The 13,127-nt window shown below is 40.8% G+C and overlaps 1 protein-coding gene across 5 annotated transcripts in view; it reads right to left on the bottom strand.

Annotated features, from left to right (window-relative positions):
* The window catches only part of RBM33 (RNA binding motif protein 33), a 158,077-nt gene that overhangs the window by 95,654 nt on the left and 49,296 nt on the right, over window positions 1-13,127 (bottom strand). For all 5 annotated transcript variants that reach the window (XM_039523249.1, XM_039523248.1, XM_039523251.1 and 2 more), the window contains exons 8-9: window positions 10,857-11,065; window positions 7,877-8,126 (exon numbers count right to left, since the gene is read on the bottom strand). In XM_039523249.1, coding sequence (XP_039379183.1) covers window positions 7,877-8,126; window positions 10,857-11,065 — 459 coding nt within the window. The remainder of the gene's footprint in view (window positions 1-7,876; window positions 8,127-10,856; window positions 11,066-13,127) is intronic.

Here is a 13,127-nt window from a genome sequence, read left to right as displayed (position 1 = left end):
AGAGATGGCTGGAAGTGGTGGATTCCGTGACATAATCTTAGCTTTAATCATGTTTATTACAGTAGTGGCAAAGGGCCAAGCAAGAATAAAGCACCACTGTCCTATGCACTGTACAAACACCGTCTTAGCCCTGAACTGTTTACAATCTAGACAGATACAGGGTGGGGGAATGGGTATAAATTAGGATTGGAAGGATTCAATTTTTATTAGTAAACGTAAATTTACCGCACACACACACAGATGAAAAAATATTTCCATCAATAACTGAAATTTACAGATGAGTAAAAAAAATGCTCCATGAGAACTTATTAGAATTCAATTTAAGGATATTTACTTTGTATATTTTGACATGTGATGTTGCAAATTTCTGTTTTAATGGTTATAAAGCTTTAACTTTTTCAATTTCAGTCTCTACTGTTGTTAAATAATTGTGACTATACATCCCTCAATTTCACACAGGTGTGAAAATGTAAATAGATAATTTTAAAAATTGCTTAAAAATAAACTGTCAAAATTATATAAAAAATTCAATTCTGTCAAGCCTAGGTATAATACACCCAGTGAGCAATGTGTTGGCAACAAACATGTTTTTTCTACAACGGTATTATTTTGTTGATGGGCTTAGTTCAGAGGGAGTGAGTTAAATGGAAAGATTAGGAAAAGAAGAGGTGACACTGAAGCGAAGAGGTGTAAGGGGGACAGGGCAGGGGAGAAGAGGATAAAAGGCAAGTGTGGAGTACACCTGAAGAGAAGAGATAATAAAGGAGGGGACAGAGAAGGGTAAGAGCAAACAGCCAATCAGTATACAGCAGAGGAAGTCCAGTCAAAACCGCAGAAAGTTCTCTGAACGATCAAAGGTCGCTGCTTTGGCTGCTTCTGCTCCTACCAGCTGGAATTTCTGGCTGGCTCCTCTGCAGATTTCCCTTAAGGTCAGTTGGCAGGAGGGTAGGGTAGGTGTGACATTATGCCCCACATTCTTCATAGTGACATTATTGTGATACAAGTATGGCATAATTACGATGTATTTTGTGCAAGATAAGGCATGTGAGATATCATTGAAAAGGTTATGATTTACTGAATCGGATTATCCTACTTGTATGCATGTATCAGTTTTGTAACTGAAGTCAGGAATATTGTCTATGTATCTATTACAAATGTGTTTACACTTGGGAAACACCAACTGGGCGAAAGACTGTCAGTCTAGATGGCTGGCTGGGAAGGAACCATACAAGTCAGTGGACCATAAGGGAGAACAACAGGTCTTGGAAGAAGCTAATCTCCCACCCAGGAGCCTTCCTGAGGACACTACAGCCTCTGAGTCATGGCTGCTATGACACTACAGGGGCATGTGACCAGATCACCTGGTACAGGACTCCATCTTGGAATACCAGTGTTTTTCCACTGAAAGGCATGGGATCCAAGCTTGGAGACAAAGGATTCCTGCCATATGCAAAAGCTAAGGCAAAGGAGTGACATCATTGTGACTAGTCACTGACTCCCCACCCAAAGGAATCTCTTGGAAACACCTGAAGGAACAAGCATTGAATTGGGGGGAAGTGCTAGACCCAGGCTAGAGGGATTTCTAGCCTACGAAAGGAACATCTGGGGTTTTTAAGCTGCACGCAAGGGCAGCTGGCCCCTTAAGAATCTCAGCAGCTGGCATAAATCATCATTTAGGATGAGAATTTGCTACTTATATCCAATCTTTTTAGTACCCCTCTACCCTGATATAACGTTGTCCTCGGGAGCCAAAAAAATCTTACCGCGTTATAGGTGACACCACATTATATTGAACTTGCTTTGATCTGCTGGAGAGTGCAGTCCCTCCCGGAGCGCTGCTTTACCGCGTTATTTCCGAATTTGTGTTCTATCGGGTCACATTATATCGGGGTAGAGGTGTATATTAAGATTAGATTGCATTTTTGTTTATTTGCTGGGTAATCTGCTTTGATCTGTTTGCTATCCCTTATAAGCACTTTATCTACTGTAGTTAATAAATTTGTTTTGCTTTATCACAAACCACTGTATGGGAGTTGTATCTTGGGGCAAAAAGCTGTTGTATATTCCCTCTCCACAGTGAGGGAGGGGGCAAATTTCATGAGCTTATGCTGTACAGCTCTCTGTGCAGTACAAGAGGGTATAATTTTGGGTTTACACTCGGAGGGAGGGTAGGGGTTCTCTTGAGCAGCTGGTCAGTTCCTTAGCTGTAGCTCCATATGCAGAGCAGATCACAGAAGCCTGTAAATATTGCAGCTGGGTGGGTCCCTACCTGTGTGTATGCTGGTGAAAGAGAAAGCTTGGAGAGCTTGGCCACTTTTCACAGCAGCGGTGTGAGAGGGAGCCCAGGCTGATGGGTCGGGGGGCTCAGTGGTACCCCAGGGGGAACCCATCCCAGTAGGTACCGTTCGGGGCCTAGTGCCTTCTGAGAAAGGGGTCTTCCCTCACAGTTCCAGGTCCAGAGGACCCTGGGGGTGAAAGGTGGCCCTGGTCTGGTCCCATTTTACCCCTTCCCCCTAAGTGCAGCTCTCTCTGCTTTGGCTGCTTCTGGTCCTTCCAGCTGGTATCTCTGGATGGCGTCTATCTGCCAATTTCCCCCCAAGGTTTCACTCATGAAACAAACAGAAAATAGGAGTGTAAGACAGTAAATTTCCCTTATTTCTGTTTAGAACAAATGTCCTTAGTAAAGAGACCTAGTCATACTTGGGCTCAGCCCTGCTATAAAATGATTTAGCAGAAATTCCAGACAGTCCTGCAAAAAAAAATTTGTGACTTGATATCACCAAATTTTACAGAATCTGCTAGTCTGAGTCCCCTAAGCTTCAAGTCTTGGTATTTCAGCTTCCAGGAAGCAAATTTCAGACAGAATGGATTCAAATGAATTTAGTGAAACATCTACCTAAATTTCTACGATACTCCCCATCACTGCAATACATAAGCACCTTTTGCATGTCTGGGAATGCCAGAATGAATTAAGGAGGGCAGGGTACCATCTTGATGCACCAAGAAAACAAAGGTATACTGAATTACAAGGGAGCTGAACTATTCAGTATCAATCTGGCTTGGTCCCTCTCATCCTTGCTGGTCACTCTGACAATAAACTAAGTTGTGAGGTAGTCATACAGTCAAAGACTCATTCACCGCATGCTGAAGTTGTCAACTGACCTATCTTTTGCTATTGAGGTACCCATAGAGAGATATCAGAAACTGAGCACAAGGAATATTTTGTTTTGTTGACAGCCAATACAAACACCTATTTTGGGAAAATAGGTCTAAATTTCCTTTAATATTTGGGTCTCTGTCTCCCACTTACCTGAGCTAAAGGAATGGTGACTCAGTCAGTTCACTTGAACAACTAACTGTGCTGGATATGTGTTACTAAAACTGTATTTTTCTTCATTGAGGAGTATCATTCTTTGCCTCCCCCTCTTTCAAGATTTACACTACTGACATCCTATTGTCATCTTCCATAAGTATACACTTTGTAGATATTCAAGTGATAGTAAATCCACTGCTACAATCTGAGGCCAACTACGATTTTAGGTCGAATTTAGCAGCGTTAGATCAATTTAACCCTGTACCTGTCCACACGAAGCTCCCCCCCCCCTTTTTTTTTTAAACTTAAAGGGCTCTTTAAATCGATTTCTTTACTCCACCTCCGACAAGGGGATTAGCGCTGAAATCGGCCTTGCCGGGTCGAATTTGGGGTAGTGTGGACAGAATTCGACAGTATTGGCCTCCAGGAGCTATCCCAGAGTGCTCCATTGTGACCGCTCTAGACAGTGCTCTCAACTCAGATGCACTGGCGAGGTAGACAGGAAAAGGCCTGCAAACTTTTGAATCTCATTTCCTGTTTGGCCAGCGTGGCAAGGTGCAGGTGAGTGCAGATCTCATCAGCAGAGGTGACCACGATGGAGTCCCAGGATCGCAAAAGAGCTCCAGCATGGACTAAACGGGAGGTACAGGATCTGCTCGCCATATGGGGAGACGAATCCGTGCTAGCTGAACTCCGTTCCAGTAAACGAAATGCCAAAACATTAGAAAAAGTCTCAAAGGACAGAGGCCATAACAGGGACGCACAGCAGTGCTGCATGAAAATTAAGGAGCTAAGGCAAGCCTACGTAAAAACCAGAGAGGCAAACGGATCAGAGCCCCGAACATGTTGCTTCTATGATGAGCTGCATGCCATGCTAAGGGTGCAGCCACCACTACCCCAACCCTGTACTTTGACTCCGTCAATGGAGAATCACGCAACAGGGAAGCGGGTTTTGGGGACGAGAAGATGATGATGAAGAGATTGAAGATAGCTCACAGCAAGGAAGCCGAGAAACCGGTTTCCCCAACAGCCAAGATATGTTTTTCAACCTGGACCTGGAGCCAGGAACCCCCGAACTCTGAAGGTGGAGAAGGGACCTCTGGTGAGTGTACCTTTGTAAATATTACACATGGTTTAAAAGCAAGCGTGTTTAATGATTAATTTGCCTTGGCATTCGCAGCCAGTACAGCTACTGGAACAGTCTGTGTATGGGGATGGGGCGGAAATCCTCCAGGGATATCTCCATAAAGCTCTCCTGGATGCTCTCCCAAAGCCTTTGCAAAAGGTTTCTGGGGCGGGTGGCCTTATTCCGTCCGCCATGGTAGGACACTTTACCACGCCAGGCCAGTAGCACGCAGTCAGGATCATTGCATAACAAAGCATGGCAGCATGTCTGCTGGCATTCAAACAACATCCGTTCTTTATCTCGCTGTATTATCTTCAGGAGAGTGATATAATTCATGGTCACCTGGTTGAAATAGGGTGCTTTTATTAAGGGAACATTCAGAGATGCCCATTCCTGCTCGGCTGTGGCTGAACAGAAATGTTCCCTGCTGTTAGCCACGTGGTGGGGGGAGGAGTGAAATGTGAGTGATTTCTCACACCAAATCGGCAGGCCCTCAATACAAGAGGCAAAATGTGACTTTGTAACAAAAGCACATCTGCTGTGTAATGTGAACAGTAAGGTTTAACGTGAAAGAGTGTACCCATTTTTCTCTAAAATGTGTCTTTGTAACCACTCTCCCTTTTCCTCCATCAGCTACAAATGTTTCTCCTTTGCAGAGGCTAGTGAAGATTAGAAGTCGAAAAAAAAGACACTCGGGATGAAATGTTCTCTGAGCTCCTGCTGTCCTCCCACACTGACAGAGCACAGCAGAATGCGTGGAGGCAGACAATGTCAGAATGCAGGAAAGCACAATATGAATGCGAGGAGAGGTAGCGGGCTGAAGAGAGTAAGTGGTGTCACCTTGCTGACAGAAGGCAAGAGTTGATGCTCAGGCTGCTGGAAGATCAAACTCATATGCTCCAGCGTATGGTTGAGCTGCAGGAAAGGCAGCAGGAGCACAGACGGCCACTACAGCCCCTGTGTAACCAACAGCCCTCCTCCCCAAGTTCCATTGCCTTCTCAACCAGACACCCAAGAATGTGGTGGTGGGGGCTCTGGCCACCCAGCCACTCCACCCCAGAGGATTGCCCAAGCAACAGAAGGCTGGCCTTCAATAAGTTTTAAAGTTTTTAAGTTTTAAAGTGCAGTGTGGCCCTGTCCTTCCCTCCTCCCCAACCCCACCCAGTGCTTCCCTCCTCCTCCACCCCTCCCGGGATACCTTGGCAGTTATCCCCCTATTTGTGTAATGAATTAATAAAGAATGATGGATAGCTGGATTTGAGTTAAAGCCATCTCAACAGACCAGGATTTCTGACCAAACAGGCTAGAATCTATTATTTTGGTCTACATAGAGGACTGTATTTAGGAGTTTTCTGCATGTCCACTAACACAAGTGTTAAATTGTCTTATTGATGGTCAGTTCAGAAAAAAAGGAAGATTTGCTGGAGTTTCAGATGAAGAAGAGATCATGAACTGTGTCAACACAAATCATCATGGGACCTAGAAGGCAAAGACTTTGTCATGTTGAAATCCTAATATATAACGGTTACAAGACTCATTCTTCAGGTGCCTATTTCCTGGGAATAGAGCTATGGCTAAAAAAATGAGCTCCCACACAAGAAATCTTGAGCAGAGATGAATCTTTGAAAAGAGATTACAAATCCATTTTGAACTTTGAATACGCAGAGCATACGAGTTGTTGAAAGGAGATATTTTGATCAACAAATCAAGACAACAAAAGCCATATTTGAGATAAAGAGGTACCACTGGCATGACCAAGATTTTAGAAAATACTATGGGTGCTGTGGCAAGGTCCAGTGTGAGCAACATACTGACAGTATCTGTAACCACTGATATAAAGAAGAAAGCCATAAAAGGGTCAATGGAGAAGGTGCTGATACGCTTTTTGAGGTCAGACAGAGCAAAAATCCCCAAATGCTGTTTGCTGGAATTAGAAGAGGGAGGCTGTCCATCTGGATGCAAGACTTTCATTGACTAGTTGAAGAGGTGTGGGACAGGCTGAATGTGATTCTTTGCTTTTCATAAAACAAATACCTTCAACAGTTGCTTTGGAAATCTTAAGACGGGTGAACAAAAGGGATTCATCCAAGAGTAAGGAGCTTCTGGACTATTGTAGGTATTCTAACATACTGACTGAATAGGTGGGAAGTATTGCTTTTATTAGATATGGAAAACTAAAATAATCTCCAGGGAACAGCCATTCTGAAACCCATCTGTGAGAAGATCTGGTACAGGATTAACATACTTGAGATCTCTCCCAATTGGCAAAGCCTAGTCCTGCCAACTTTCCTTTATTTGACAGAATGATAAACAGAAAGTTAGCTTCAGGCCAAGACCTCTGCTTATTTGAGGACAAAATATCTATTAGATCAGAAGGTAAAAAAAAAATTGCCTTTTCTAATGCTGACTACAGTCACAAAGAGACTTCAAATTATACAAGTATTTCTTTTCTTTTGTCTCAGGCCTTGTCTACACTACTGGAGTAGGTAGACCTAAATTATGCTACTCCAGCTAAGTGAATAACATAGCTGGAATCGACTTAGCTTAGGTTGATTTACTGCGGTGTCTATACCGCGCTGCATCGACGGGAGATGCTCTCCCGTCAACTTACCTTACTCCTCTCATTCCAGTGGAGTACCGAGTCAACCAGAGAGCACTCTTCTGTCGATTTAGCAGGTCTTCACTAGACCCACGAAATCAACCCCCGCGGCATCGATCACAGTAGCATCAATCCCCGGTAAGTGTAGACATGGCCTCAGATTCAACACAGCCAAAGAAGTTGCTACTTTAACAGCCTTGTTGCAAGTTCTCAGAAAAGTTGCCCAGCAATGGGTGCTTGAATTAAATTAGTTATGGAAAAAGTGTTTAACTCTCAGGCTTTGAATCAAATAATCCATTAAAAGCAGTGGAGCTGAGAAAAGAACAAGCAGAGCATATCATGTCAAATTCATCTTAAATAAAATGGATGCAGCTTGTACCTTTCACACAATAATAGCAGTTTGAGGGGTGTCACAGTATATTCACACACAAATAGTTGGGTGGATGTTCTGAGAGTGCCTTGCTGAAGCTAGTACGTTACTTGTGAAATTTTAAACTGAAATGCTTAGCCAGTTCTTAAAAACTGATGTCCACTATTTAAATATATCTTCCTTACGGTTGGCAATTCAATTGTTCCTTATTACAGAATAATGCAAGTTTTACCTTAAATGTCATTTTAAAAGAAGAGCTAGAAGTGGAAGAGGCTTTGTTTTTTCAACAAACTACTAACTTTGGCAAACTATTTCCGCTATGATTAAGCAAGGAGAATTTTAGCCTGAAATAAGTTTTTGTGGACGTTATGACTGAATGACCACAGAAAACCAATCCTGTAGATAGCATTGCCAGTGCAGGGAGCAGGGAGACGCTAACACAAAACTTACAATATTCAGAACACTCACCTTGCACAGGCGTCACTACTGTCCCTTTGAAATGTGGGTTTATATGTATGTTCTTCGGTTGCTGGGGTGTCACTGGGGGTGGAGTCATCATTATTCCAGGTGTTTCTATCTGGGGTGGCATATGTAGTCCTGGAGGAGGAGATGAATGGTGTTGATGCTGCATAGGAAGCAGTGTTTGTAGCTGTTGCTGCTGGAACAGACTCCTAATAGGCTGCTGCTGGTGAGGAGGAATTAACCTCTGTGAATGACCCTGCAAATAACCAAAAAGAACAAAATCCATTCAGTTAAAATCCAAGTACACGGATGTAAAAAAGAAAAATCAGTAACAAAAACCACAACTGGGATTTTCTGAGAATGTTCAAGGCCTAATTTTCAAAGAAAGACCCCTCCAATTCCTATCATTAAACCAGCTGAAACTACCAGCATGGGAAGAAATAATTTGAAAGCAAAAAAATGTCAGCATAAAGGGAAAACAGGCAGGAAACAAGAAGTAAAGGAAGGGGTAAGAGACTGTTCGTTCTTATATGTGGGGCCAGAGCCTAGCACATGGAATTTTACCAATATCCAAAAAAATTTAAAAGACAAATGAGAATAAAATATCACTGTCAAGTACTGGGTGTAGCTGTCAGAAAATGAACAGAAGTAGGAAAAAAACTAACATATGGCGCAGAATGGCTTTCGTTACTAGTGAGGATCAACTGCAGTGCAGTACCAAACAATTAGCTGTTTGTATGTGTCATTAGGAAGCACAGTTTAGATACCATAATAAATCCACTAGCATCTGATCATTGTACAAGGGTAGGACCGCGCTAAGAAAACTGGCATCTTTTTGTTGTACTGTGTTCCAGTGTAAGTACTTGGATTCACTAAAGGATGTAGCTGCATGGACAAGTCACATTTAACTAAACATAACCTGCAGAATTGAACAAGTAGCTTCAAAGTATTGGGTGGGAGGGGTGGGGAGGGTAGGATAGGGCTTCTCCACATGAAGAATCACAGATGTACATGAACAAATGCGTCTTGATACCTTGATGATGAGAGCACAGAAAGGCTTATAATAAAATTATTAGATTTTAATTTAAAATACATTAAATGAATTGAAGACTGCAGCAATATAGTAGGTGAAAAAACAAAGGTGATTTATGCCCCCCCCCATTCTGTTCTACAAACATGAAATATTGGCATGCATGTTTTGAACCATCAAGTATTACAGCAGTACCTACTAACAGTCTGTTATGGTTTAATTAATACTTCCAGTGTAAAACCTTGTTCCCTCACTTTAATGCATCACCTCTATCATACCCATACACAGACTGTAATCTAGGAACAGGGATCCCAGATAACAGTACTCCACAAAAACAAACAAAAAATTAATTATATATTTCTTGACCACTCAAGTATTCTCTTTTGGATAAGACATTAAATTAAGATTTAATCATTTGTGGCCATTGTTGTTCCCATGGCATTTTTCATAACAGAGGCATCGACCCGAATAACCTGGCCAAATTCCAATGTGGGTAACTAATCTGTCTACCTAAATTCCCTGATAATTTCAATTACAGATGTTATACTTCACCTGCAATTTTAGAAAACCGTTGTGTAGTATTTCTGAAGTAGAAAACTGCTGTGCGCTAACCCACAGGTGAGTGAAGACTCCTCTGAGAGCTTATCTACATTAGCGAGCCTACAGTGGCACAGCTGTACTAATGCAGCTGCGTGGCTGTAAGATCACTCATATAGCCGTTATATGCCAACAGGAGAGAGCTTTCCCACTGACATAATAAAATCACCTCCACGAGCAGCGGTAGCTATGTCGGCAGAAGAAGCTCTCCCGTCAACACAGCACTGTCCATACCGGTGCTTCTGTCAGTCTAACTTATGTTGCTCAGTGGTGTTTTTTCCACACCCCTAGACAATGTAAGTTATACTGACAAAAATGGTAGTAGAGACAAGCTCTAGGTTTTTATTTTCCCCTTAGCATAATGTACAATATTAGAAATACAAAAATACTCAGTTTTAAGAAATAATGTAACATCACTATTTTAACAGAGTCTTGAAAGTCACCAGAATGAATTCAACAGAAAAGGAAATATCTGGTCAGATATTTTCCATGCCAGGATAAGCAGCAATCTCAAATGCAAAGATGGCTTCCCTATACAACTGGAGTTAACCTGCTCCTCTCTGTTGATGCAAAAAACAAAGAGCCTGATTATCTGTTTGCGTCATTTGAAAAATGCTTGAAATTTGGATACTTTGAAATACCAAGGTCTGAAACTCTGAAGTGGAAATGTGACCCTTCACATACTTCCAAAATCACAACTATATTTGGGAGAATAATGGATTATTTTTGGGTTTGCTGGCAAGTCCAAACAATTTGGGAAGAAAAGATGAGTTTTGGGTCAAATTTTTTTTTTATTAAATATTTTCTGCAAATTGAGAAGTTGAAAAAAACGTTTTGCGTCGAACAAAATTTTGTTTCATTTTGATCTGGAGTATTTAACATTTTTAATTTTTTAAAAATTAAATTAAAGGAAACTTCAAAACAAAAAGTCATTTTGAATGAAAAAAATTCAAAACAGTTCAATTGCAAAAAATGTCTAAATTCAATTGTTTGGGGTTTAAAAAAAAAAAATTTCACTGACCAAAACAATGCAGGGAATCTACGAATTTGTGGAATATTTCAGTGTTGCCAAATCTGTATTTTTCACATACAAATGTTTTGGTCAAAAATGTGTGTCAAGTTCTAATCACTAGACTGTGAGAAGCCCATCTTCCCTTAAGGTCCACTGGGGCAACAGTAAATTAAGATTTGAGTTTTTAAAATCTTTATGAATGATTAAGAATAGTAAAGTTTTTCTAAAATTCACCCCAGTTTTGAAAGACAAGGAGCTACATAAAGATCTACAAATCAGAGTAATAACTGCCATAATTATTTTCTTAAAAGTACCAATTCATAAAGAAAATACTGTGCATTAGTTACCACTGTTGGTGGCTGCGTTGGTAGCAGCGCAGGCCTGTGATCCTTCATTCTTCCCCTTTCATTGTTGTCTCTTCTTTGTTCTCCCATTCCATGACACATTATGGAACCTCCTCTCCTCCCTCCTCTCCTTGAGCCGTAGCGTCCCTGTTTAAGCTGTCTTTCCCTTTCTTCAAATTCAAATAACGCTGCTTTGGCTTCTGCTGAGAGTTCTGTTATATGAGAAAAATGCATATGTTAGGTATTTGCAGTAAGGATTAGAAAGGACACCATTATAACTAGAGAAAAGTGTCACTACAACCAAGATAAAATTTGCAGGCTCTTTGATCACCTTAAGGTGGCAATGGCATGTTAACATTTCATTAAAGCAAAATCAATGTTTTTCTTTTTGTGTATTTGTATCTGCTGCAAAGGTAAACATGTAGTGTCAGGTTAATGAAACTAACATGAAGGAAAATGTTATTTTACTATTGAAGTCTGCCTCACATTTGTTGCTTGTTGTTTAAGAAGTTTGTTATGTGAAAGGAGCTAGACTGCCAGCACGGGTAACTTCATTCTCTGTTTATCCACAGAAAAGGCGTACAGAAAAGGAAGCAGCAGGAAACACTATAGTAAAGGTTATGCTGAGTCTTCCATCATAACCATAGTTTTCTAATGCTTCACCTTCTGTTCTGTACGTTTGTCTTATGCCAAAGACCTTTTCTGAATATTTGAACAAATTCAGCTAATGCCATTTTTGAGAAATATGAAAGAACTAAATGATACACACATTCTTATGCAATTTATTTGTGGCTCAAAAAAAAAAAGGGATGAACTTAACAGGGGACAAACAAAGACTAAACACATTAGGGTGACCAGATGTCCTGATTTTTTATAGGGACAGTCACAATTTTTGGGTCTTTTTCTTATATAGGCTCCTATTACCCCGCACCCCCTGTCCCGATTTTTCACATTTGCTGTCTGGTCACCTCAAAACACATACTATAGATTTTGGGCCCATCTACAACTGAGAAGCTGGTTACAACAGTTGCCCCCAGTTCATTTATAACATGGCTAAATGTTGCAGAGTAGATGGTACCTGGAACTAAAGTTAAAACCCAAGGCAAACCAGGTCAGGGGATAACTATTAGTCGGGGACTAGATTACAGTAGAAGTGTGGACTAACATACAAAGTCTGTACTAAATATTAGGACAGAGTGAAGGTTTTACCAGCAGCATGACCAGGCGATACTTTATATGTTGTACATTTTAATGGGGTCCACTTAGTGACAAGCAATATAACAAGCTAAACGCTTAACTAGAAAATAACTAATAAATAATACGGTGCTGCTTTTGAAACTGACTTTTCCCTTTATCTTGTTAACTGTGCAAATTTAACACTATTAGAATATGTATTTGCTGTATGATGAAATGAACTTACAAATCCTTTTTTTTAATAAAGAAATAATCCATATTTAATGTTACAATTTAAAGGGACAGCATCAAGATAGTCACATTTCTGTATGAAATATTTTTCTCAACTGGTATTACAAATAATACCTAAAATTGAAAGTTTTGAGAGAAAAATGTGTCGTTTGCATGTCAAACCATGCTGGGTATAAATCAGTTTCTCTGCTCCTACTGAGTGATTTTTCCATGTTGTAGGGGTCTTTCACACAACTCTGGAACATCTAAAAGAAAGAATGTGATAAAGCCACAAAAATGGCAGGGGATGTAATAGCTAAAGCTACTTAAATCACTGTTTTAAACTTACTTATAAGTGATCTCATTAAGCTTTCAAGTTCACAGCGGATTGAGGCAGGCGTGTGTATGTGTGGGAGGAGCAGAAACGGGAACCTGCTGCTATTCTTATTTGGCTGGAGATACTTTGTGTGCATTTGAATTGTGAAGGCTATATATTTGCAACAGAAAAAGGTAACTAGTGGTCTAATATTTCAAGAGGCCCTTAAAAAAGGGTTTAGAACTTGAAGAGCATTACAAAATGTGGCAAAAACTGCAGACACCCTAACATTAATTATACATTTGTACAGAGTTGTTGCCAGTTGCTGATGAGAAGATGGAGCCAGGAGAGGGTTGCTGGGAGCAGTTGAAAAGGTTTGGAAAGCTGACAGCAGCCCTTTACCAGATGGAATAGATTATGGAAGGAAGGACAAACTGCACTGGACATGTTATTGCCAGGTAGTTTCCAAATGAGTTAATGAAGGTCTGATCTAGGTAAAACCACATCCCTGGTCTCTCATCTTTCTTCCTGTGTGTCCAGGATAATGCCCATAC

This window comes from Mauremys reevesii, linkage group 2, assembly GCF_016161935.1.
Source record: "Mauremys reevesii isolate NIE-2019 linkage group 2, ASM1616193v1, whole genome shotgun sequence".
Taxonomy (NCBI): Eukaryota; Metazoa; Chordata; order Testudines; family Geoemydidae; genus Mauremys; species Mauremys reevesii.
The sequence above is the reverse complement of the archived record's forward strand: the minus strand, read 5'-3'. Positions and strand labels throughout refer to the sequence as shown.